Source organism: Tenrec ecaudatus, chromosome 7 (genome assembly GCF_050624435.1).
Source record: "Tenrec ecaudatus isolate mTenEca1 chromosome 7, mTenEca1.hap1, whole genome shotgun sequence".
NCBI lineage: Eukaryota > Metazoa > Chordata > Mammalia > Afrosoricida > Tenrecidae > Tenrec > Tenrec ecaudatus.
The window spans coordinates 133706784-133734157 of record NC_134536.1 but is presented as its reverse complement, the minus strand read 5'-3'; the positions used below and the strand labels follow the sequence as shown (position 1 = coordinate 133734157).

Below are 27374 nucleotides of genomic sequence, written 5' to 3'. Positions count from 1 at the left end.
GATGCTATAGCAAAATGTGGTGAAGAAATTAGATAGTGCCCGGCTATCACATAAAATAGTGTCTGAGGCCTTAAAGGTCTGTCTCCAAACAAGCAGCCATCTAAGTGAGATGTCCAAATGGAAGGAGCATAAATTCACATGGAAGAAGCATACCAAAGGATTGTAAATTATATAATCCAAAATTGAAGGATGGATTAGTCTCAGAGCCTAAATTGTGCTAATCCGGTTTGTAGAAGTCTATGGAAGATGACAGGGGGAGCCCAAGATCCATTTTGGGGAACTACATAGGGAATAAGCTTCCAGTGAACTCCCTCTCCTCACAATCGAAGGATAGGGGGAAGCGAGGACTAAGCAGAGTGCATTGGAGAGATGAGTGTAGGCGATCAAAGGCCTAAATCTGGCTTGAACGGCTGAAACTCTGTCAGTTGATCCCCCATCTGATGCATGCTAGACCTGTTCTGGTTTTCAACATTTCCTGTATTTTTGGTTTGTTCTGTTGCGTTTTGTCGTTGTTCACATTAGGATGTATCTCAGAGGTGTCATGTCATTGGAGGTCACCCTCATGCAGTTGTGTTCTATGTCTTTCTGTGTTTCGGGACGTGAAACCCAGGATTGACGCACCTCTAGGGACAGCAAGTAGAGCCAGGGTTTCGGTGGGGGCTCTTTGAAAAGAAGCCTGCAGGTGGTTGGTCCATGTGAGGACAGATGCAGACATTGTTCACACAGTGCTGGCACCTGGAGGCACGACACAGCAAAGGGATGGCACACCTGGAGGCCCTATTTTTCCATGGACCGTAAGATTGGCTTGGGTATAATCTCCCCAAGCCCATGAGTGCCGTACACCACATTTAAGAAAATAGAGGATATAAAACATATGGCAGATTCTTTCTTTTAAAAATCATTTTATTGGGGGCTTGTACAACTCATCACAATCCACACATATATCCATTGTGTCAGGCACATTTGTACATTTGTTGCCCTTATCATTTTCAAAACATTTTCTTTCTACTTGAGCCCTTGGTATCAACTCCTCATTTCCCATCTCCTTCCTCCCCACATCCCCTCCCTCATGAACCCTTGCTAATTTATAGATTATTATTATTTTGTCATATCTTACACTGTCCAATGTCTCCCTTCACCGACTTTTCTGTTGTCCGTCCCCCAGGGAGGAGGTTATATGTAGATCCTCATAATAAGTTCCCCCTTTCTACCCAACCTTCCCTCTACCCTCCCAGTATCACCACTCTGATCACTGGTCCTGAAGGGATCATCCGCCCTGGGTTCCCTGTGTTTCCAGTTCCTATCTGTATCAATGTACACCCTCTGGTCTAGCCAGATTTATAAGGTGGAATTGGGATCATGATAGTGGGAGGAGGGAGGAAGCATTTACGAACTAGAGGAAAGTCGTGTGTTTCATCGTTGCAACATCGCACCCTCACTGGCTCGTCTCCTCCCTGCCACCCTTCGGTAAGGGGTGTCCAGTGGCCTAACAATGGGCTTTGGGTCTTTACTCTGCACTCACCCTCAATTACAATGATATGATTTTTTGTTCTAATGATGCCTGATACCTGATTCCTTTGACACCTCGTGATCGCACAGGCTGGTGTGCTTCTTCCACGTGGGCTTTGTTGCTTCTGAGCTAGATGGCCGCTTGTTCACCTTCAAGCCTTTACTCTAAACAGAGACAGACGGCCACTTCGTTCTCCCATTGAGCCTCTGGCAGTTCCCCACAGCTGACCTTCCCGTTAGCCGCTGAGCACTTAACCACTGCACGACACTGGCTGAACAAAAGTGCCCGTGAGGTTTCTGCGTGAGGGTGAATGCTGGAATCTTTGCTCAGGGGAGTGATGTGTTTCGGCATCTTAGTGCTGAACAGAGTGAAACCTGTGAGAGCCGGAACTCACTGGGACTGCCATGTTTCTCTGGCCGTCGAAAGTTTTCCACCTTTGACAGGGTGCATTCTTGCCACTCTCCTGTCACTCGTTTCATTGGAAAAAATTTGAGATTTTTCTTCTGAAACCTGGTTTCTAAGTTGGAGCAGACTCCGTGGCATCTAACCACCACGACAGATGTCTGCCTTCTGGAGGTTCCAGCTTGCCCAGGTTTTAGTGTAGCTACTGCATGATCTTGACTGATTGGAATTTGAGCTCCTTTAAGCCCCACAGTATTATCCATAAAGATGAAAGAGCTGGCCTAACGTCGCCGGGAACCCGTGAGTGGTGTAAATGGTGAAGCACTTGGCTGCTAGCTGAAAAGGTGGTTCTAATTCATCCAGAGGTGCCTCGGAGAAGCAGGCCTGGCCACCTGTTTCTGAAGTGTTGCACCCTTGAAAACCCGATAGAGCAGTTCTGTTCCGCACACACGGGCTTCCCATGATTTGAAACTGACTCGGTGGCAACTAACAACAACAAAGCCATTTGAGTAATCTGCTTAGTGCTTTTATCTCTTAATTACTATGCTATTATGTGGAACAGAAATGTCAACTACTTAACCTTTCCCTGGAGTCCCTGGGTGATGCAAATGGCTGACATACGGGCTAACTGAAAGTTGAGGATGCAAATACACCCAGAGGTGCTTCCAAAGAAAGGCCTGGTGATCTACATTTCAGAAATCACTCATGGAAACCCCTATGGCGCACAGTTCTACTCTGACACTCATGGGGTAACTGTGAGTCAAAGTCAACTCATCAGCAACTAATAACCTTCCTCTGAAGAACTTTTCCCACCCCACTTTATTTGTTTGTTTGTTGGATTTGGTCTTTTAATTATTGTCTTTCTTAATAGTTCTTCTACATTAAAAAAAGAGACAAAATAAACAAACCTACACCTCATATCTGATATTATAGTTTAATATAAGAGTGAGGAAAAAAGGCAAGAAAACAGCTCTAGTTACTTGGAAGGGAGAGTGTGTAAGAAAATATAGTTTGCGGGGGGCAGGGTGGTAAAAGACCCTATAAATATTAAAATTGATAGTAATGTGGAATGTAGAAGTTATTTGTAATGCAAAAACACCCATTTTCAGAATCGTACGAAGAAATCCCCGCGAGGAAACTGAAGAATTTCTACCCGGGAGTCGCGGAGCACAAGGACATCTCTAAGTTGGTGCTCCTCCTTTCCTCCTCCGTGAACTCCCTGCGGAAGGCGGCCTACGAAGCCCTGCAGGACTTTCAAAAGTACAAGACTCTTTGGACAGAGGACCGAGACGTGAAAGTGAAGGTATTTTTCAGGTAGAAAAGGCTAAGGAAACTCGTGGCACTGTGTTGGACGGTTAACTGCAAGGCTGGGCGTTCAAATCCAGCAGCTGTCCCGAGGGAGAAATATGAGCCTGTCTGCTTCTAGAAGGATGTGCAGTATCAGAAACCCGAAGCAGGTTTCTACTCCGTCTTAAAGGGTCACAACGAGCGAGAAGCAAGTCATTGGCAGTAACCCACCACCACTGTTGCTGAATTGATTCTCACTGTAGGGAGGACTGGAGCCCTGCTGGCAGAGTGATTATTCATTGGGCAGTGAGCCTAAAGCTCAGCAGTTCAAAACCACCAGCCACTCCTTGGGAGAAAGACAGGGCTTTCTATTCTCGTTAGCAGGTACAGCCTTGGAAACTCACGGGAGCAGTTTTACCCTGTCCTATAGGGTCCAAATGAGTCAGTATCAATTTGAAGGCAGTGAGTGATAGGGAGACAAATACCCCTATGGGTTGTTGAAACTGTAAATCTTTATGGGAGCAAACCTCATCTTGCTCCTATGGAGCCACCAGTGGGGTTTGAACCTCTGACCTTGTGGTTAGCATTACCTTGCTTAACCCGCTGCACCACCTTGGCTCTTTTCAGTGTTAGTTGGTGGGGTTAATAAGAGACTGTGCTGTACTTTGAAGGGTTTTAAGTGTTTTTATGGATTGTGATAAGAGTTGTATGAGCCCCTAATAAAATGTTTAAAAAAACCAAAAAACAAAAAAAGTGTTTCTACCCAACACTTCAGGGGCACCAAACAAGTACCAGTGATGACAACAGGTACTGATGAAAAGAGACCCTATCCTTGCCAAACACCTGTGCCATTATCTCGTGTAATCCTCCCATGACACTTCAAGACAGTTGATAAGAAGGGGATTTAATTAAATTGGCTTACCCAACTGGGTGCTACTTGCGTGCCAGATATTTCCCAGAAGCCAGCAGTACAAGGATGGGTCAAACTTCCATTGACCAGCTGCCTTTTTGGCTACGGACAAATTTTAATGCTTTGAGCAAGGATCTTAATAGGCTACTAAACCCCCTCAAATAGGCAGCTTTCCCAGTATCATCAGATGGTCCATTCTTTCCTGAGCCTCTGCCGTCTTAGCTCACACAAGAGCAAAACATAAATAAAAATGAAATTAAAAAATTTAATTATGACTGCGAACCCAGTGAGAGCCCAAACTCCCTGGGATGGCCTGGTTTTGCTGGTTTTCTACCTTTGGCAGGTAGTCTAACTACTTTCCTACAGCTCCCTGTAGTGGGGACTGTTTGAGTTTTCCTTCCCCGACACGTTTCTACCTGCCCAGATTCTGACCTTCCCAGGGTTTGCTGTCCAGGTGTAACATTTATACTGTCCAAAATAAAATAAAATAAAATAAATAATGAACCGTTTCCTTACTGTAGGAATTTTTGGCAAACAACCCCTCTCTGACCGAGATCAGGTCAGAAATCCTGCACTATGCCACGTTCGAGCAGGAGATCGAGGAGCTGAAGCCCGTCATCGTTGTGGGTGCGCTGGAACTGCACACAGGTATGCGAGCGACTCGGCGGCACTGCGCATCAGCGTGTTCCTAAACCCAAACCAAGCCTGTTGCCGGGGAGCTGGTTCGGACTCGCGGAGGCCCCCTGTCGGACAGAGTAGGAACGCTCGAAAGGATGGCAGTTCATTACCACAGAGCAGCCTCTTCATAGGAGAAAGATGTGCCAGTCAGCCCTACCGTTACGATAATAAGACACGGGTCAGCAGTCAACATTACAGCCTACAGTACACACCCCCAGGGAGCAGTTCTCTGCTGTCACACGGGGTTGCTATGAGCCAACAGCAACCAACAACGACAACAGAGCCAGGCAGTAGGGAGTAGTGACCTTGGAGAGCCTGTTTCTTCACGAATACTCACAGTTCCCCAGAAGATCAGAATTGGCTGGACCATCCACAAGGCGTAGGGTATGGGCTGAGAGCAGACAAGCAACAGATTTTGCTGCTAGTTGAGGAGCTAGGCGCCCTGATTCTATCTTGATGGAGCCGCCAGCCGCTCTACAGGAGAAAGACAGGGCTTTCTACTCCCGTAAAGAAACCCACAGGGCCAGCTGCACCCTGTTCTAGAGGGGTGTCGTGCGGCGGCTTCCACTCCATGGCAGGGTGTTTTTGAGTGAGTGGGAGATAAGCTGGAGGAAAGAGTAAAGAATTCGGATGGGATGTCCAATAGGAGAACTGAATTCACAAGGTCTTTGCCATAAGGTGTTCTTCTCATGTACAGCTTTAACATAGTCCACCGGGTCAGGAAGCCTTAAACATCGAGTGTGTATTTCACCCTTACAACACATCTAGTTCAGACTAACCACATTTCAAGTGCTCACGAACCACATTATGAAATTGGACGTGCAGTTCTAGACACTCAGAGACATGTGACAGCTTCAGCACACACACAGCCACTGCGAACGTCTGACTTGATAGACGCTTGTACTTGCCCTTTAAGGTTATGTGTGTTTCGCTTCCCTTTGGAATGACTGACCCAAATCCCGACTGGCAACAAATCCTTCTGCACCGTGACCTTCACTGGCTAGACGGGCAGCTTCCAAATCATTGAAAAAGCTTCCAGGCCTTCCTTGCATTAAAGGAAGGCAAAATCAGAGCCCTATCCCCTTCTTGGCCCAACCTTCAACTTCACCTTACAGATACACTGAGCTCATGCGCAATCCCGGGACTGCCTGCATCAATCGTATCCTATTTTAATGTTTTCTTGTCTTCACCAGAGCCAATGAAATTGGCCTTATCGATTGAGGCTAAGGCCTGGAAGATGTTGCTTTGTCGCTATTTGAATGAAGAGTACAAAAAGAAGATGTCGGACATGATAGCATTTATCAATGAATACTTGAAGAAGTTATCTAGGCCAATCCGTGATTTAGATGATGTCAGATTTGCCATGGAAGCCTTGTCTTGTATCCGCGATAATGAAATCCAAATGGACATGACTCTGGGGCCAATTGAAGTAAGACAGGATTGCTTCCCGCCCTGCCCCTCCCCCCTTCTTGAAGTGTGGCGTATTTTTTCTTGGGAATGAAGACACACTGCAGTGATTCTCTTAATGTATTTCTTTACCTGCTCTCTAGTACCTTCTCTCTATTTCCTCTTTCTAATGTTGATGTCTCTGAGCGATTTTGAGAAGTATCAAGAGTGAACAGCATAGGATGCTAAGGAATGCCTTATACTTACAATGCTCTCCTGGCTTCAGTAATGTTTACTTTTTGATACTGGTACCAATGTTTTATAGAAAGGAGTAGTTGTACTCTGTACACCCCTCCCAGCCTGTCAGACCATTCCCTAAATAACACAGGCTTTCCCAAGACACCAGTTGTATGTCTCCCTCATGACCATGACCAGAGGCACGCCCAAAGTGAGGTGGTGAGTCCATCCAGGCTCAAGTGTAAGCTAGATGATTATTTTGGAATATAGGTCTAGACAAGATTTCTTTTCGGGGAAGAGGATTATATTAATTTTCTGTTGCGGTTATAATAAATGACCGCCCATTGAATGACTTGAAACAATACACATTTATTATCTTTGAGTTCTGGAAGTTAGAAGTTCAAAAGAACCAGCCTTATGGGGCTAAAACCAAGGTGCTGGTCGGCCTGTGTTGGAGGTTTGTTGCCTTGACCACAGTCTGCCCATGTGCTTTGGCTCAGGACCGCCTTCTAGAACTGACTGGACTTCTGCTTCTGTCTTCATGTCTTGTATGACTTTGCAGTTTTCTTTCTTCCCTTACATGAGAGCCCTTCAAAAAGCTTGTGGGAAAAATTCTGTTAACTTTCATTTCATTTACATAGAATTTTGTGATTAGTTTGGGCCCACCCAATTAATACAGGATAATCTCCCCATCATATTTATAGAGTTCCTTCAGCCACATAAAACAACATATTCATAGGTTCTGGAGATCAGGTGGTGGGAGTGTTCATTATTCTGTCTCCCACAAGTATTTTGTCTTCAACATTGTTCAGAGTTTCTAGTTTACGGTCATAATAAAAATTAGGCAGACTCTTAATTAATTTTAGTACCTTAGAATTCTCTATAGGCTATGCATCTCTTTAGTGCCTATAATTTCTAGAAAGGCCCATTTCCACTGCCCCCTCTTGGTACTCAATGTCATGACTCTTTTATGTTTTCTTCAATCCATTTAGAGTATACACTCTTTGGTAGAGAAATAACCCTCATCCCTTCACTATGTCTTTACATTTCAATATTTGGTACCTTTGGATGATGACCACCTCAAAAATGAATAAATTGCATATATATATATGATATATATGACAGAGAGAGAGACAGAGAATGCAGAAGCTTACTTCTTCAGCATAAATTCTCCCAGGAAAGCTATTTGCTTTAATGATTTAAATTTATTTTCCATGTAGTATTTATCACATCATCATTTTATTGTTACTTATATAGCCAACCCATATTATACTCGAGTATGAGGACAATATCCTGCGCAGTGTTGGCATAAGGTCAAAGAAGAAAGAGAGCGCACTGGTTCTGTAGGAAATGTGCTAGTGTAGCATCATTGCTCAGTGTGGTCTGTCTGTAGTTCCGTCAGAGCCAGCTGGGATTTACATACCTCAAACCTAGCGTCCATATCTGGTGGCTGGCGGGAGTCTAGAGGTGCTTTTGACTCTGTCTCTAATTTGGGGGACCACGTTTGCAGAACACGGGCTCTTCTTCTAAGAGAACACATGTGGTGATCGCTGTCCCTTCTGATGTTTTTCAACTCCATTTCGACTTCACAGGAAGCCTATGCGATTTTAAACAGGTTTGAAGTAGAAGTAACCAAAGAAGAATCAGAAGCAGTCGATACTTTGAGATATTCTTTCAACAAACTACAGAGCAAAGCTGTAAGTAACATTTTAATAATTTGTTACGAGCTTTAGCCAAGAACCCACACATGCATGTGTTTATTCCCAACAACACACGTTTCCATATGTCTCTGAAACCTGTGGATGACAGTGGGCAAGCTGTCTTAGGAACAGACGTTCTGTGTCCTCCAAGCACCTTCAGGGAAGGGATAACATAAAAACAGTGGGCTTCTCGGGGTACCTGCCCAACTGCTTACATTCAAGGCAGAGAGGTCAGCTCAGAAGGCTAAGGTGATTGTTTTTCTTTCCTCCAGACTCCAAGGGAGTAATCCTGAGAGATTTTCTTGAAGGAAGCAGGATGGTCATGGGGGCTTATTATGAAAAAGAACAAGAAATTTGAAAATTGGGAATTGAGAAAAAAGCTGAGAAAGTCATACTAAGGATGTTTTCTTCTTCCTATTACAACAATGCACCTGCTCATTCCCGGAGGCAGCAAAGGGAGCCCTAGGATAATTTTGCTGGGGTACCTTTCCCCACTCCCCATACTGCCCTAATCTTGCCCCTTTAGAGACTTAATTTTGTTCCCCAAATTCTAAGAACATAACTTTGTCTACCGAGGATACCCAAACTGCTGTCTTACCATGGTGTAAATACAGATGTTTGAGAGATGGAAAGGCCACCTCCATGATTGTATAGACCAGTGGTTCTCTCTACAGCAGCAGCTCTCAACCTGTGGGTCGCCCGATTCATCACAGGAGCAAAATGACAGTGATGAAGTAGCAATGAGAATAACTTTATGGTCGGAGGTCACCACAACACGAGGAACTGTATGAAAGGGTCTCGGCATTAGGAAACTTGAGAACCACTGGTTTACACCTAGAAGGAGGATATGTCAAGCGACAAAAGTTTGGCATTTTGATATTTTTGTTCCATAAAGTTTTCTATGATTTTATAGAAGCACTTATAAAGATAGTTATGTTGGCATATCTTTCACAGATACAATTTAAAAATGTAATCCTATTAAGAGGAGTTGTGCAGTGATCACCACAATCAATTTCGAAACATGTTCTTATTTCTTGAACTTGCTGCTAGCTCCCCACTTCCACTAATCTCCCCCGCCATGCCCCTTGGGTCATTATTAATCCGGTTACTCTCTGTTGATTTCCCTCTTCTAGATTTCATACACAGATAATCATACAAAACACAAGCAAACAAACCCGGCAACAACAATAAAACAAAACAGAGACAAACCTCAATTGAAAAGCAAGCAGAAATATTAAAAACGGAAACAACTTGAAAATGGGTCAAAGGGAGATCAAATGATAAGGTGTTACATTTTAACCTCACTCTCTCTGCCTTAATCCAGTTTACAATGCATTCTGTCTGAAAGCAGGGCTATTCAGACCCCTTCACTATGGTCAGAGGGGATTCACGGGAGGTTTAATCCATGGTGGGGAGCCTGCAAATGGATTGTGGATTTCCACGGTCACCCCAAACCTTCTGCAAACTGGTATTCATAATTTAAACTCTGGTACGGTTCCTTCCTTTGGATTTGGACCTTAGAATATACAATCCTTGGATCACACAGGCTGGTGTGCTTCTTCCATGTGGAAGAACTCAGTGGATGCCTCACTTAGATAGCTGCTTGTTTGAAGACAAACCTTTAAGATCCCTAATGCTATTCTTCTTCAAGTAGGGCCATGTCACAAGAACAAATTCTTCCTACATTAGGGCTAGAATTAAGCAAGCCCAAATCCATTCATGTATCGATGGTTTATATGTGTCTCTAGTTCACTTCAGAGGACTCATTATAATCTTATGACAGAGAACATTATAATTGATTATAAATCACCCCTGTGGCAATTCTACCCAAAGTGTCATTAATTTAGCCAATGGTACAGAATTTAAAACATTGTTCAGGGAAGGAAGTTATCCATGCGTAGGCCTGCTTTTTAGACCACAGACATGACTTGTTGCTTTGTACTGATTAAACTGGACACTATTTACACAAATAATGGGGGTTGATGAGAGGACATTTTCTTTTTTTAAAAAAATCATTTTATTAGGAGCTCATACAGCTCTTATCACAATCCATACATTTACATACATCAATTGTATAAAGCACATCTGTACATTCTTTGCCCTCATCATTTTCAAAGCATTTGCTCTCCACTTAAGCCCTTTGCATCAAATCCTCTTTTTTCCCCCTGCCTCCCCGCTCCCCCCTCCCTCATGAGCCCTTGATAATTTATAGATTATTATTTTGTTATATCTTGCCCTATCCGGCATCTCCCTTCACCCCCTTCTCTGTTGTCAGTCCCCCAGGGAGGAGATCACATGGAGATCCTTGTAATTGGTTCCCCCTTTCCAACCCATTCACCCTCTACTCTCCCAGCATCACCCCCCACACCCCTGGTCCTGAAGGTATCATCTACCCTGGATTCCCTGTGCCTCCAGCTCCTATCTTCAGCAGTGTACATCCTCTGCCCTATCCAGACTTGCAAGGTGGAATTCGGATCATGGTAGTTGGCGGAGAGGAAGCATCCAGGATCTGGGGGAAAGCTGTGTTCTTCATCGGTACTACATCACACCCTGACTGACTCATCTCCTCCCCTAAACCCCTCTGCAAGGGGATCTCCAGTGACCTACAAATGGGCTTTGGGTCTCCACTCTGCACTCCCCTCTTCATTCACTATGGTAAAAAAAAATTTTTTTTGAGAGGACAACATTTTCAATAACACCCATTCACAAAGGTAGAACCATACCTACCAGACTAATACATGTCATAAGCAAGCAAGAAGGACATCCGAATAGTGAATATATAGTAGCCCCAGGCCACCATTCTTCGGACACCCTCAAAACAAGCCATCCAAATCCAAGTCCAACAGCCACCAATTCCATAACCTCGGGATCTTGCAGTCCTCGACTGCTTTTCACACGCGAGTGTTTCAGCCCTAAGTCCAAAGGCATAGGCCGGTTCCTTACATCTACTGTAGGTGAGTTTGCGGCAAAGCCCAGTGAGTTTAGTGGGGTTACCACATCTTTGACTTCAGATTTGGCCTATGAAAGATGTTGTGCGCCTCGAAAAGACAGAATCTAAAGTCCTCGTAATCTGTGACAGCTCACCAGGGTCACCAAGGGGTGGACAGAAACTAGGTCAAAAGTGTCCAATTAGGAACATGGTGTCAGATGTAGTTTCTCTTTGGTTTCTGTAAAAATGTTGTCAAGCATTTTTTCCAATGGAAGCTTGTTCCCATCACACATGTAACCACCCTCTCTCAGACATCCATGCTCCCGTCCACCTGTCTTGACATTAGTTTCCAGTAAGGCTTGCTTATCACTCTTGTAGGAGAGTCTGTTGATAGCACAATGGTGGGTAAGTGCAACTGAATGGTCTCCCCCTTTTGTTGCCATCCTGAGAGACTGGCCCCAGCTGAGATGAGGTCTCCTCTGTCAGAGCAGTTTTTTAGATGTCCATATAAAAGGCATGATGTAGGATTCATGGGCACTAGGTAGGCTGTCTACCTCATTGCTTGGGAGACAGGATTAGATTACATCACCTGAGAGCAGAAGCCTACAGTAGTGGACTTGTTCATACTTGTCTTTTGGGGATTGATAAGCTTCATTTAGCATAACGGTTTCCATGCCCATCTATGTCATGAAGCATATTGTGGTTTCATCACTGTTTTTTAGGGGTGTACCTTAGTTGTGCATAGTTGTGTGTATGCCCCATAGTTTCTTTATCTATTCTTCTAGTGATGGGCATTTGGGCAGTTTCCAGCTTCTTGCTCCTGTGAACTGTGCTGCAGTGAACATACAACTGGGAGAGCATGCATCTGTTTGTGTTCTGTCTCACACTTCTTTGGCCTGTGTGCCCAGCAGAAAGGTGCTGCTGGATCACATGGTGTTTCTATACCCAGTTGTTCTAGCTTTCCTATATCAGTTTCCAATGATTGTACATGTGGACAAGCCCATAAGCAGTGCAGAAGAGTTCCAATCTCTCCACATCCTCTCCAGCATTTGCGGTTGGTTTCTCTGTTTTTTGGAATTGGGCTCTCATGGTGGGTATAAGGTGTTATCTCATCAGTTTTGATTTGCGTCTCCCAGATGCTAGTGATTGTGAACATTTCCTTATGTGTTAGTTAGCCATTAGAGTGCTGTCTCTTGTGAAATGTCTAGTCATGTCCTTTGACCACCTTGTAATTGGATTATTTGTGGGTTTTTTTTCTTATGGAAATGTGGTAGAATTCTATAGATTTTAGTAACTATTCCTTTGTCCGTTGTGTCATTGTTAAAAACTTTCCCTCCAATCTGTGGGCTCTTGTTTTACTCTTTTTAAAAAAAATCATTTTATTGGGGGCTTGTACAATTAAAAAAAATTTTAAACAATTTATTAGGGGTTCATACAACTCTTATCACAGTCCATACATATACATACATCAATTGTATAAAGCACATCTGTATATTCTTTGCCCTAATCATTTTCTTTTTTTTCGCCTCTTTTCTTTTTTTACATTTTATTAGGGACTCATACAACTCTTATCACAGTCCATACATATACATACATCAATTGTATAAAGCACATCCATACATTTCCTGCCCCAATCATTCTCAAAGCATTTGCTCTCCACTTAAGCCCTTTGCATCAGGTCCTCTTTTTTTCCCCCTCCCTCTTCGCTCCCCCCTCCCTCATGTGCCCTTGGTAATTTATACATCATTATTTTGTCATATCTTGTTTTACTCTTGATGACGTCTTTTGATGGCATAAGTGTTTTATTTTTAATAGGTCCCAGTCGTTTATTTTGTCTTCCACTGTGTGTGTTTCCTTTATTATATTTGGTAGTCTGTGTGTGCCCTGCAACAGGGGCCTTAAGTTTGTTCCATTTTTTCAATTGATGATCCTTCTAGCTCGTTAGTTTACATTTAGGTCTCTGATCCTTTTTGACTTGGTTTTGTGCCTGGCGTAAGATACGGGCCCTATTTGATCCTTCTGCAGATGGAGATCTAAGTTTTCTACCTCTGTTTGTTAAAGAGGGTGCCCCTTTCCCATTCAATGATTTTTTTGGTCCTTTGTCAAAAATCAATTGGCTGTAAATGGATACTTTTATTTCTGTGTTTTCTGTCCTGTCTGTGTATCTGTCAGTGTACCAGTACCAGGATATTTGGACTACTGTGGCTGTGTAATAAGTAGGTTTTGAGGTCAGGTAGTGTAATAGGCCTTGCCTCCTACTTGTTTTTCTTTCGGAGAAGTGGGTTTTTTGGTTTGTTTGTTTATTCCAGGCGTCTTACCTCTCCATATTAGTTGATGATTAGTTTTTTCCATTTCTTAAAAGAATGAAGTTGGGATTTGAATCAGAATTGCCTTGTATTTGTAGATTGCTTTAGACAGTATTGACATTTTCACAATTATTAAGTCTTTGTTTCCATGGACACAGAATATTCCTCTATTTGTATAGATCTCTTTTGGTTTCTAACAGTAATATTTTTTGACTTACCCTCATGTATATTACATTCTGTTTTTCCATTCATCTGTGGATGGACATTTCAGTTGCTTCTACCTTTGGGGTATTGTGAGTAGTGCTGCAGTGATTACTGGTAGTGTTGGCTTGCTTGGTTGAGTCCCCATTTTCAGTTCTTTGGGGGTATACAATACCTTGGACTTCATATGGACCAGATATGTTTACATATCTGTTTAACTATTTTGAGGAACTTCTAAATGGGTTCTATCGCAAAGCATGAGGGATTCAATTTCTCCACTTCTTGCTCAACACTCGTTATTTTCTGTTCTTTAAAATAAAAACTATACTAGTAGACCATGACCTATCTGCCAGTTTGCCTTGCTGTGTTGGCATGCTGCTATTTTCAAAGTAATGTCACTGGTATTTCAAATACCAAAAGGTGGCTTCAATGGAGCTTCCAGATTAAGATAGACTTGGAAGTAGAACCTGTTAATAATTCACTTGGTGGGGGTTGGTGGGGGTGGGGAAACCATTGCAAATCTTATGACTAGCATTAGAACATTGTTGGATACAGTTCTGGAAAGTGAACCCCTTATTGGATGGTGTACCGACTTAACTAATGTTCTATTGGTTCTGATATCCATTGCAATGTCTACACAGAAACTCATAGACAAAATGCATGATTAAAGGGTTTGTAAGGGAAGTTGACAAGTGGTAACATCAGTGAGAAATGCTCATGGTTGTTGTTTGCCAGGACATGATACAAAGGTTCAGGTCTGCCACTGTAAACTGTAATCTGAAGACACTCAGCTCAAACTCTGTGGGTCAGCCAACTCAGTTTCCTGGATTAAACGCCCAAAGGCACTCTACTCTAGTGAGTCTCAGCTCAGAGGCACCCAAGCTGCACTTCTGTCGGTCGGCAAGTCCGGCTTCCCCAATTAAGTGCCTTGAGGCACTCCACTCTGCAAACTAGCACTTGCACAAATACACTGGTCTTAACTTGTTTTGTGGGTTGGGAAATCCATCACTGTTCCATGCGTGGTTTCATGGTTCTACTGCTGATCCTCTGATGTTAAAGCTGTTGTCTGAACCAGGAGGACCACTGCACAGGGATCTCTCAGGTCCAGAGGTTGTGCTCCACTCCTGGCTCTTGCTGGTAAAGAGCTCCACAGTCAAGGCCCAAGGAAACAGCAGTTAGGAAATCAAGCATTGTATGCACCAGGCAAAGCTGCTGCAAAAGACCTCTTTAACGTGTTGGAAAGATATCACCTTTGAGACTAACGCATGCCCATCCCAGGCCATGGTCTTTCTAATGGATTTGTGTGCATGCAAAAGCTAGACAATGAGTCTGGAAGAAGAAGAAGAAAAGAATTGATGGATGTGAATAATGTGTTGGTGAGGAAGACCAAATGCTCTACACTGCCAGACCAAACTCGGAGGAAGCACATGCAGAACGCTGTCCAGCCTAGAGCAGTCACAATGATGGCCTGATGTGGGCCAATTGAAACCGCCCCCCCTTCAAAAAAAATACAGTAACAGGGAAGATCACTTTACCTCTTGATTCATGCATTGAATGATTTGTTGACTATTGGGGCTCTGGGTTTATTTTTATTACAAACAACAAACTATTACAGATCTAACTTTGTACATATAGGACACCTGTGAGCTATTTCTCATCTTAAATAGATTGCTTTTGTCCTAATGTTGAGTATGCTTTTTTTTTTTAATTCTAGGTTTCTGTACAAGATGAATTAGTTCAAGTGCAGCCAAAGTTTAAAAGTAATTTACTAGAATCCGTGGAAGTGTTTCAGGAGGATGTACTGAACTTTTCAGAGGCTTATGATAAGGTAATTTAACCACGTGTAAGGTGTGTGTTAAGATATTCTATCACACGATGGATGGATGGATTGTGACAAGAGTTGTACGAGCCCCCAATAAAATGATTTTTTAGAAAAGAGTAAAGAAAATTCACACACCATGGACTTGCAGACAAAAGAAAAGAAATTCTGTTATATATCTATATGAAAGGAAAGTGATAAAACCAAGAGATACATCATGATTTGTAGTTGCAAGAGACTATTTTTATACTTGCAACTATCAAAAAAAGGGATAGCTCAAATTAAGGATACTATTCATAGAATTTATCATGTTATCCTTTTGACCAATTTAAAATTGCTTCTACTTTTAAATTTGTTGTCTTTTCAAGTAAGGATTTTCAGTGTTTTGTTATTGTTGTTTTTATTGTGTTTTGTCATATTTATTTAGATAGGGTAGGTAATTTGTAATGTTCTCTAATAAGAGGATAATGAGATCTCTAAAGCGGACAGGGACATATGTGATCTACAGCTATACATAAATAGATTTTGAGCTCACATTTCATTGTAGCCCTCAACTAAGAACAGTTTTCTTATGACGTGACTGGACCTGATATTTGCTCCTCTGAAGAAATCACGGAACATGTGGGTGCCATAGCAGAGGGTGATGAAGAAGTAGGGTGCTATCCAGCTATCAGAAGGAATAGCATCTGGGGTCTTAAAGCCTTGTGTGCACACAGGCAGCCATCTAAGGGAGCTGACAGCTAAGTGCACAGAGAAGAAGCACACTGGCTGGTGGGATCCAAGGATTACAAATAATAAAATCTAAGACCAGAGAAGGGAATGGTATCAGGGCGAAAATTCTGAGCCCTCATACTGCCGAAGGCTATGCTTGTCTGTGAAAGGCCCAAATCTATTTGCCGGCCCCTCTTGGTCCCCACTAGGAATAAACCTCCTGTAAATCTCCTCTGACCACAGTTGAGGGAGGTAAGTAACCTTGCTACCAGACAAAGCACATTGGAAAGGAGACCGATGTAGATGCAATTAGGTTAAAACTTTAAAACTCTTCATTTGTTCCCCCTTTGAGCAATATTAAATTTGTTCTATTCTGTTATGTTTTCAAGTAAGGTTTTTCTGTTTTTGTTGGTTTGGTTTTTGCCTTTGGGGAGTGTGTATTTTATTTAGTCATTCATTCATTCACTCATTTATAATGTTTCCCTTTGACTGTGATCCAGGGTAGGTAGCTCCAACAGGAACGCATCACTTCTTGAGGCGGTGGCAGGGGGTATTGGTGGGGCACGGGGAGCTGGCAGTAGTGAATCCAGTGTGGAAAAGAAGATGCTCTGAAGTTGATTGACGTGATGACTACACAGCTCGTCTGCAATCTGTTCCCACTACTGATTTATATGGCGTGTGGATTAGAAGTCCATCGAGCTGCTAAAATAAAAAAAGAGATAGCTCGTCCTTTAAGCCAGCTTTATAGGGGAAAAAAATCGGCTATTAAAAGGAGTAATGCCTTTGGAGATTGGGGAAGGAGTTCTGTCCTGTGTGGGGACCAGAATGATCATACTCAGTGTAAGTTATTTGAAGTCAGCTTCTTCCTTGCCCTATAGTACCAAGATGCTGGAGTCTCTGGGCGATGGTGTCAGTAGTTATTTTTCTTGGTGGCTAACCTTAAAGTTGGAGATTTCCAGAGGCCCCCTTGGATGAGAGGTGTGGTGCCCTACTTCTGAAAATTTAGCCACGGAAAACCCCATGGCCCACAGTTCTACTCTGACACTCATGGGCAGCTGGAGCGAGGGTGCCGTGGACTGATTTTGAATTTCACAGCATTTAGCAAACCTAACATCAGGGTCACTGAACATAAGGTATAGCTACCATGATTGGTCAGTCCATAGGTCATTCGTCCTTTGCTCTGACTAACGATGCTCCGCCGCCTGCAGGTCAAGGAGCCCTGGCAGCAGAGTGGGTTCTGAGCTGGGGCAATAACTGCTCCTCAGGAGGAAAAGGGGGTTTTCTGCTTCAGGAAAGATCGACAACCTCACAAATCCAAAGGGGCAGTTCTACTCTGTCAGAGAGTGTGGCTATGTGTCTGAATTGATACTGTTTTCCTTTTTTAAAATTTTATGTTCTTGAAGTTAAACTCAGAAAGTTCCCTTAAAACTGACTATTTTTTTAGAGGTAGTGATAGAAGTGGCTCTACAGGATGATTTATGACCTTGGCGCTTCTTACATAGCACTTTAAAAATATGCTTTGTGCATCTCTCTAAGTTGGGCTAGTCAATATTTGATTGCCCTATCATTCCATTATTCTGGAAGTCTTGTCTATTAGTTCTGAAGCCAAACACCAAACTCACCGCCATGCAGTTGATTCTGACGCACAGTGACCCTATGGTAGAACTGCCACTGTGGGTATCTCAGACTAACTCTTTTTTTTTATTCCACAGCGGGAAATTTTTATTTTTATTTAAATGAACTACCATAGTAAAACTTCCCTAAGATACTGGTAATCCTCTTCAATTTTCTTTTCAGTTGGTTGGTAATTAAATTAATTCTTTTTGTTGTTGTTTGACACCAACTCCCATGTCACACAAGAATCCGAATCTGTGCCCTTTGATCTTTTCCTCATTTCATAGCCACTGAGATCAACGTTCAGCTCTGATGAGTCGGACTCGGGAGGGTTTTTAAGGTCGTGACTCTTCTCTCTTACTCCCCCTACCGCCCCATTATTATTAGTTCCAACAGTATCATTGGCATGTAAGTTATGTGTCATACAAGTTGATAGTTCAATCACACCAACAAGAGTTGTACACTCATCACCACCATCAGTTTTAGAACTTTGTTTTCAATCTTGAACTCGTTATCAGCTCTCCATTCCTCTCCAAGGCTCTAACTCTGGATGGGAGTAGAAAGCCTCTTGTTTTGTCCTGCAGAGCTGCTGGTGGTTTTGAACTGCTGACCTTGTGATTAGCAAACCCAAATGTAACCCACTGCACCACTAGGGCTTCTCTGGTGTATTAAGTTGTTGTTAGGTGCTGTCCAGTCGGTCCACTTCGTAGTGACCCTGTGTGCAACAGAAAGAAGCTCTACTTGGTCCTGCTCCATCCTCATGGCTCTGATAGTTGAGCCCATGGTTGCAGCCACGGGGTCAATCCGGTCATGGAGCACAGCTGTAATAGTCATGCCAGTGACATGCCCTGTTAATATCCTCAGCACCCTTTATGTTTCTATGAGGAGCAGACCTTGGGATGTTAGTCATGCCTTCACCATGTTGAGGTGCTTCTTGCTCATGCCCCCTACAATCTGCCTCCAGCTTCCGCTAAGTATTCAACAGACGTGGATCCCTGTTCCCATACGGAGTCGAACAGTTAACGAAAGAAAGCTGTTCTCAGAGCTCCATGTCGGCTCCTTTAATGTACAAGCACGGCATCATCATCTGCATTTGCAAATCAAATTAAACAGAGCTCGTGTGGCACAAACTTCACGCAAGATGCCATTGTCTCCTTTTCTACTAGCTCTGTCAAGGCCCTTTATCAAGGAATGCAAGTGGGAGTGATGAAAATGTTTGAAAATGAATGATTTCCACTGTTCAACTCTGCGAACATTCTAAAATGCTACAAGACCGCTGAGCCGTGCACTTTAAATATGTGAATTGCCAAGCACACGAATTATATCTCCATAAAGCTATTGCAAAAAAGAAGAGAAGTGAATGAAAGCTTCATATTACCGGGGCAAAACCAGCCCATTTAAAATTTTTTAAAATGTCTTCTATTTATTTAGAAGGAAATATTAGAGAAGCATAACAATGTATCAAAGACATAGGAATAAGAAATAAAATGTAGGCTCTATCGTTGATTACAGGAAGGACCCATGGTTCCAGGCATACCGCCCCAAGAAGCTAGCAACAGACTACAGATCTTTCAGGTAAGACAAACACCTTTTTTTTCTCTTTCCTGCCTTAATTATGTGCTGTTATTTAAGAAAGCATTTCAGGGACAATTTTATGTATTTTACCTTTGATAGAAAAAGTTAATGTTCAAAGTGCATGCTGATTTTGATTCACTCAATGATCAAACTAATTCACTAAATGTGGTAATCAATTCTTTCTCTGCGTCCTTTGGTGTTTTCCTTCATAGATCATGTAGCTGTAATTTTAGAGAATATGTTGATTTCAAACGGATGTGTGTATCTTATTTTAATTCCTAGTATCTCTTGGAATGTGGAATGGTAAAAAAAAAAATCCAAATCTTGTCAAATGGCTCCCCTGCCTTCTCTCAGTTCCCCTGACTTGACTCCGCACCTCTCTGTCCTACCCCAGACTCTACAATCCTTATTACACTGGGCCAACGTGCACTGTGGTTTTCAACCCTCAGCGTCTCAGGAGAATACTCACACACCCCTTTGGGTTCCTGTTTTGCCATCTAGGCCTAAGATCCACTCTATTCTGTGTAGACACACTCCTACAAACATCCATCAGTTCTTTCATCTGTCCTATTTCTGTTTTCTTGCTGTTTCCTGTAGAGGAGCCCTGGTGATGTAGTGGTTACGTTTTGGGTTGTGATCTGCATGGTCAGTAGTTCAAAACCACCATCACCTTCCTGGGATGAAGACTTGGGCTTTCTACTCCTGTAAGCAGTTGCCGTCTTGGTGCAATGAGTCAACACTGACTTGATGGCAGCGAGTTTTTTTGTTTTAATATGGTCGCTATAGAATACATCCGTGTTCTCTATATGTCCCCTGACCTTAAGCGCGGAATGTCCCCTTAGGGTTTTTGAGTCTGTAAATCTCTATGGGAGCCGACTTATCTTTCTCCTGTGGAGTGACAACTGACAGAAAAGAAAGGTAGAGAGAATTGCAACAGCATGCTCCATGTCCCCATCTAGATATGGGGTTGTGCTCGGAAACAGGTAGGAGGGACTCCCAGGCAGATGAGGGTGGACTCCTGGAAGGGAAGGCATTTAAGCTGTGTCTCCAAGGACTGATGAGAGTTAGCCCGAAGAAGGAGGAAATGTAGTTTGGGTAGAAGTTGTAACTCTGACGAAACCCAGGAGTGAGAAGACAAGCAGCGAGATGTAGGGAGATGTAGGGAGCACTTACGGAAACTCGGTGACGTAGCAGTTTGAAACCAACAGGCGCTCCTGGGGAGAAAGACGGGCTTTTCTACTCCTGTCAAGAGTTACGGTCTTGGAAACTCACAGGGGCAGTTGTACCCAGATTTCTATCGTTACTATGAGTCAGCATCAACTGGATAGTAGGGAGTTTGGTGTTAATTTTGGAGTGAGCACTTAATTGCGCACATGCAGAACTTGTACGTGGATTAAGAGGCAGTTGTGCGAACAGAACAAGGGAATCGGTGGTTTAAAATCAAGAAAGGTGTGCATCAAGGTTCTGTTCTCTCACCGTACTTATTCATTCTGTAAACTGAGCAAATAATCTGAAAAACTATGAGGAAGAAGGAAACACCAGGATTAGAGGAAGGTACCCTGCGATAAGCAGACGACACAATCCTGCTTGCTGAAAGCAAGGAAGACTTGAAGCCTTTGTTGATGAAGATCAAGGATTGAAGCCTCCAATGTGGATCACAATTCAATGGAAAGACAACCCAGATCCTCATCACTGGACCAACAAGTACTATCACGATGAACCGAGAAACACTTGAACTTGCCAAGGATCTCGTCTTGCTTGGATCCACAGTCAACGCTCACGGAAGAGCAGTCAAGAGATGAAATGAAGCATTGCGTTGGATAAATCTGCGGAACAAGACCGATTTAGAGTGTTGAAAAGCAAGGATGCTATTGTGGTAGTTATATAATCATTTGGCAATTTGACAGGATTATGAGTGAAGGGGTGGAGTCTAGTCTGTTAATCAGGTGATAGCCAATGAGGCCTCTGTGTGGGCATGGCCTCCCCCTGAGGATTCTGGGAACTCCAGTATTTCCTCTTTGGAGATGGGGGACACTCTTTCTGGACTCACTCTCTGGGAGATGCTCTATTGACAAGACACATGGAACTACACTAGGGCCCTCAGCTGGAGAAGCCCGGGGGAGAGCCCTGCCAACACTGAGATGCTGACATTGCCACTGGATCCACAAGACTTACCTACCCACCCCACAAAACTGGTCTGTGATCTTCCTTCACTTGGCATCATTGTATATGCTTCATGAGTCTGAAGAGGACTTTTATAGATTGATATTGTACATATGGCTAATATCAGACTTATGGACTTGATCTGAACTGGGTTGGGATGTTTTCTCAATATTCAAGTACTCTTGTATGTAAAGCTCTTTCTTACATACATATGAGTGTGTCAATGGGTTTGTTTCTCTAGTCTACCCAGACTAGCACATTACGGTAAGCATATGGGTAAATATGCTGAACAAGACCCACTTAAAGTATTGAAAAGCACGGATGTTACTTTGAGGACTAAGGTGCCCCTGTCCCAAACCATGGTATTTTCAATGGCCGCATATGTATGTCAAGATTGAACATTGAATAAGGAGGACCAAAGAAGAATTGATGCATTTGAATTTTGGTGCTGGCGAACAATATTGAGAGTACTCTGAACTGCCCAAAACCCAAGCAAATCTGTCTTGGAAGTAGTAGAACCAGAATGCTCCATAGAGGTTTCATCCTATGAACTTTGGACATGTTATCAGAAGAGACCAGTCCCTTGAGAAGGACATCATGCTTGGCAAAGTAGAGGAGCAGTGAAAAAGAGGCAGGCCCTAGACAAGGTGGATTGGCACAGTGGCCGCAGCAATGGGGTTCAACAGTTGTGAGGATGGCATAGGACAGGGCTGTGTTTTGTGCTGTTGCACGTAGTGTCATCATGAGTCGGAGCCCACTCAATGACACTGAGCAGCAACAAACAGGTAAATGCTTGACTGCTGTGTTAGTCCCAGTTGACTGGAGAAACAAATTCATTGACACTCATATATGTGCAAGAGAGAATTTTAGATCAAGAAGAAATCATGCATCAATAAAACACCCCAGACCAGTCTAGATCAAGTCCATAAATTTGATATTAGCCCCTATGTTCAATATTAGCGCATGAATTCCTCTTCAGACTCATGCAGCACATGCAATGATGCTGCATACAGGAAGATCACAGGTCAGTGGGTGGAAAATCCTGTGGCGTCAATGGCAGTGGACACATCTCCAGGGCTCTGGCTGCCATCGGCTTGGCTCCGTGTGGCTTGTCATCAGGAATGTATAGCAGGGAACGTGTGTGGTTTGCCTCCCTAGAGAAAAAGAGAGACTTCCCATGATCGTCATGAGAAGGCCATACCCTCACAGAGGCATCATTGGCTTTGACTGATTGACAGGCTAGACTCCACCCCTTCACTCATCGCACCTGCAAGTTGACACGAGATTATGTAACTACCGCAACTGCTAACCAAATGGTTGGAGGTTCAAGTCCATCCAGATACCTTGGAACCAATGTCTGACGAACTGCTTCAGGAGAACGTGCCATGGAAAACCCTTTGAAGCACAGTTCTGCTGTGGCATGTGGGGTTGCAACTCATTTTTAAGGAGCATGATGGGGCTGCAGCAGGCAAAGGTGGAAGAGGGGGAGAGTAGGGCTGCCACGTGGACAGAGGCCTCTCCTGGAGGGCTCATCCACTTTCATAGAGCTTTTGGTCCCATCTGGAGTGTTGGAGAGCTTTCCACAGGAAGGAATATGATCAGCTTCTAGTTTCTGAGAGTGACTATGGAGAATGGGTTTTGGCGGTGAGGATAGTTAACCTGATGGCCACTATACTGCCATGTTCCCAAGAAATTTTGAAGATTGAAGCCAAGCAATCGACACTTGGGATGGAGAAAACTAGATGGATTATGGAATTGTGAAGGCTACCGAATGGATAGATTTAGAGCCTGGGGTGAGGTGGGGGCGTGGGGTAGGTAATGATTTCCAGCTTGGGGAATTCAAAGACAGGGCAGCTTAGTAAAGTCATGTGCTTCTTAGGGCCGCCTCAAGACCACAGCACAGCGTGGGTGGCTTCAGGAGAGGAAGCTAATTGCATCATGGTTCTGAAGACTACAATTCCAAATTCAGGGGTGCACGGGGGTCAGGCTCTCGTGCTGTTTCCTTTACAGGATTATCCTTTTGTGTCTCTTTCAACTTTGTAGCTGTGGACTTTTCCTAGCCTTCCTTGCCTTGGAGCCAGGTGCACAGATTGTCCTTGGTCCCCGTGTGTGACTCTGATTCTGTGTCTGCTCCACTGTTTCATAAGACACACCTCAGAAGTGATTAGGACTAGGACCCATTCTACTCCAGTAGAATCTGACTGGTCACATTCGTAGGTATGAAGCTTAGAATGTTGTCATATCTTTTTTGGGGGATGGCAGGGTGGGATGGGGGGTCATGTACAATCCACAATAGAGGCTATTGCATTCAGCTGGCGAGGGGCTTGGACCAGAGTGATGAGAAGGGATTCGATCCTGGTTATTTTGAAGGTAGACGCCCTTCTTGTCTTTCCCTGGGAGTTACCGATTTACCAGTCAGCAGCTATGGTGTTCGTATGCTACTTTTTTTTTTTTAAACAGTGTTGTGGCTACTTCAAGGATCCCTAGGATCCCTGGTTGCACAGTGGTAAAGTAGTGGGCTGCTAAACTAAAGGTTGGCGGTTTGAACCCACCAGCAACACTGCGGGAGAGAGAGGTGGCAGTCTGCGTCCAGACAGATGATGGCTTCGGAAACCACGTGAGACAGGTCTACTCTGTGCTGTCGGGTTGCTTTGAGTGGGAATCGACTCCGTGACAATGGGCAGGAGTAGTTAGTATGTGAAGGTGGCTTGGTGGGGTAGTGGTTAAAGTGCTCAGGTGCTAATGGAAGATTGGTGGTTTGAAACCCTCCTCTGACCACACCCCCCTCCCCGCCCCAAGTGGCTATGCAGGAGGCAAGACCTCCCATAAAATGACTACCTAAGAAGCCCTATGAGGTCATTCTATTAGTTGGAATGGACTCGCGTGTACACAGCCCCGGTTGGCACTTATTTTGTCACAGGGAGAAAGACAAAGCTTTCTAGTCCCTTAAAGAGTTACAGTCTCTAGAACTCACATAGACAGCTCTTCCCTGCCCCATAGGGCTGCTATGAATCAGAATTGACTCCATGGCAGTGGATTTGGATTTGGGTTTTTATTTTACCATAGGTGGATTATTTCTGTTCGCTTTTGCGCTTTTAACACTGTTAATATTTTTTGCTCTAAGTGTATTAGCATGCTCAAAGTTGAATCAAAGAAAAATGAAAAGGCACGTGCATTACATTTTCTGATTTAAATGATTAGAATTATTTCACATGGTGCTCAAATGGTTTCTCCTGTTTTATAGACTCTTTAAGGCATGTAGAAAGAGAAAGAAAAATAGAGCCGAATGGATTATATTAACACTACACTCACTTGAGCCCCGAGGGAGTGGTGGCAAAGCTAAACTAGTGAAAAAAGCCTGAGTTATAGATTTTAAAAAAATATGGTTTTATTAGTTTCAAATGTATTTATAGAAACTTGAAAAATAGGTCTTCTAGGGACCACTTAATTTGTTAAAAAATTTCATATAAAATGAATGCTTTTAGAATGCTCAAAAGTTAATTTTCCTAAGTGCTCAACATTCCCCCCTGGTTGCTTGGCTTCATTATAACTTTGCCTCACAAATCCTTGTTTCAGAGATATTAATAGGTAAGCCTCCACTTCGATTTTATCCTGACTGTAATAAGTGTGGGTTTATTGGGGTCTGGATGAATTCTATCTATCTTAGTATAACTGTAAAAAACTGTTGTTGATACAGGCCAATTTTGATGATCTGTGGAGGAAATTTGTTACGTATTCATCCGGTGAACAACTTTTCGGATTGCCTGTGACTGACTATGAAGTTTTACACAAAACCAGGTAAGTAATGTCTACTGGCAGCAGTAAGGAAATCCAACGCAGTGGACGGATCGTGTACAGCTCCTCCTTTATCATGCAAAGAAGAGCCAGCCTTGAAACACTGTTGAATTCCTCCCTAATTCCCAGCGACTCCTTGACCCATTTGATACGCAATTTCCATGCACAAAAGAAACATTCTAGGGCGAAGAAAATGTGCGGCAGAAATTCTGGGCACGCAGGGCCCTTGTTTAGCCTGCGCGCCTCTTCTCTTCTCTGCCCTGCTTTTGGATCGTGTCAGTGATTGAGCAGAAGCACTGCGATTTCACAGAACTTTTGTTCACGAGAGGAATAACCATTGTTGGCTCTCCAGTTCTTCTTAATTGCGTTTACGCTAAAGCACTCGTCCCCATTGGGGAATATGTTGGGATTGAAGGCCAATAAATTGTAAACAATGGCAGGCCCAGGACTCCAGCAAGTGCATTTTAATAGAAGTTTTAATGGAACTTGCTTCAGAGGCAAAATTAAACCAGTGGTATTCATTTATTAGATTTTTGGTATTCGGAAAGCTCTTTTTGTTGACTTCCTTCCAAGTAATCGCGTGAAAATTTCATGGCAAACGAGATGTGATGTTGTCCGAAGAACCAGTGTTTCAGTTATTTAGGGTGGCTGGCTTTTATTCTTCTCTCAGAGAATGATTCTCCGAGCTTAATCCACGTGGCCCTTGATCTCAGGGCTTCATCTTCCATTTGTTGAATTAGGACTCTGGGATCGAACCCTAGGAACTCTGCTGTTTTACGTGTTCTCCGGGTGATTCCGTCTTAGGCCCATTCCATCTCAGAGTCAATGTTTTAGTCCTTGGAAGCTCTGGTCTCGCAGTGGGGTTAGCAGTGGGTGCAAACCACAGGAGGAAGAGGGAACTGCTCCCATGCAGAGGTGCAGCCTTGGAGATCCAAAGGGAGCACTTCTGCTTCGTCCTGTAGGGGCGCTATGCGTTGGAATCGCCTCAATGGCGGTGGGTTTGATTTTTGTGATAGCAGGCAAAATAGTCCTCACCGCGTGCCAATTCCAACATACTCAACCCACTGCCATCCAGTCGATGCCAACTCAAAACAACCTTACATTACAGGGCAGAATTGCCTCGTGTGCGTTTCCAAGAACTGTGACTCTGTACAGGGGTAGAAAGCCCCGTCTTTCCCCCATGGAGAGGCGGGTGGTTTCAAACGGCTGACCTTGCAGTTAGCAGCTGAATGCATCACCACTCTGCCACCTGGGCTCCTCTCAGTTCCAATATGCCCTTTAAAAAATTCCAGCAATGATTTTAAGCAATTTTATGAATACCTTACAAAAATAAAAATAAAGGGATGGTGAAAAGCAATTTTTATTAGAAAATCTAATAAAAACTGAAATCCAGCAGGCCACACTTTGGCTTTGAAATATCCTGGTTTCACGTGTAATAGTTACAAAGTGGAGACCTTGATTTGAATGCAACCAACTGCTTGCTCCTCGCCTGTCATTTGTGAGTCTGGAGCTTACCCAACTTGTAAACATCAATTCCACATTTCAGCTCTGTCTCTAATAGGTTCTATCTTAACATTAATTCAGATTTTTTCTTGCATTTACAATCCACAAATGAAGGCCATTGAATACGGTGACATTTATAATTTTGTGGAAGAGAGGACTGCCATCTGGCTTGAGCTATAAACATTAAAAATTTTATTCTTAGTTTTAGAATGATTAATCCAGTGATTTAAAAAAATGGACATTGTCTGTGTTAGTCTAGGTAGAATAGATAAACAAATCCTTGTGTATAGGAAAGAGATTTATATACAAGAGCAATTGAACATTGAGAAAGCACCCTAACCCAGTCCAGATCAAGTCCATAAGTCTGATATTAGCCCATATGTCTGATACCAATCTATAAAGTCCTCTTCAGACTCACGAAACACATGCAATGACGCCGAATGTAGATCACAGGCTAGTGGGTAGAAAGTCGTTGGATCCAGTGGCATTGGAAACATCTCAGCACTGGCAGGGGTCTCTCTGTGGCTTCTCCAATATCCATGGCTGCATCAGGGTGGGTCCATGTGTCTTGTCCATTGCTGTCTTCCAGGGTGTGAGCAGAGAGTCTCCCACTTCCAAGGAGGAAATACCAGAATTCCCAGAATCCTT

At 43.4% G+C, this 27374-nt stretch overlaps 1 protein-coding gene across 1 annotated transcript in view; it reads left to right on the top strand.

Annotated features, from left to right (window-relative positions):
- Positions 1-27374, top strand: part of DNAH8 (dynein axonemal heavy chain 8) — a 358510-nt gene that overhangs the window by 104908 nt on the left and 226228 nt on the right. The window contains exons 26-32 of the mRNA XM_075554113.1: positions 3022-3215; positions 4631-4757; positions 5981-6216; positions 8003-8107; positions 15261-15374; positions 19203-19265; positions 25126-25226. Of these exons, the coding sequence (XP_075410228.1) occupies positions 3022-3215; positions 4631-4757; positions 5981-6216; positions 8003-8107; positions 15261-15374; positions 19203-19265; positions 25126-25226 (940 nt within the window). The remainder of the gene's footprint in view (positions 1-3021; positions 3216-4630; positions 4758-5980; positions 6217-8002; positions 8108-15260; positions 15375-19202; positions 19266-25125; positions 25227-27374) is intronic.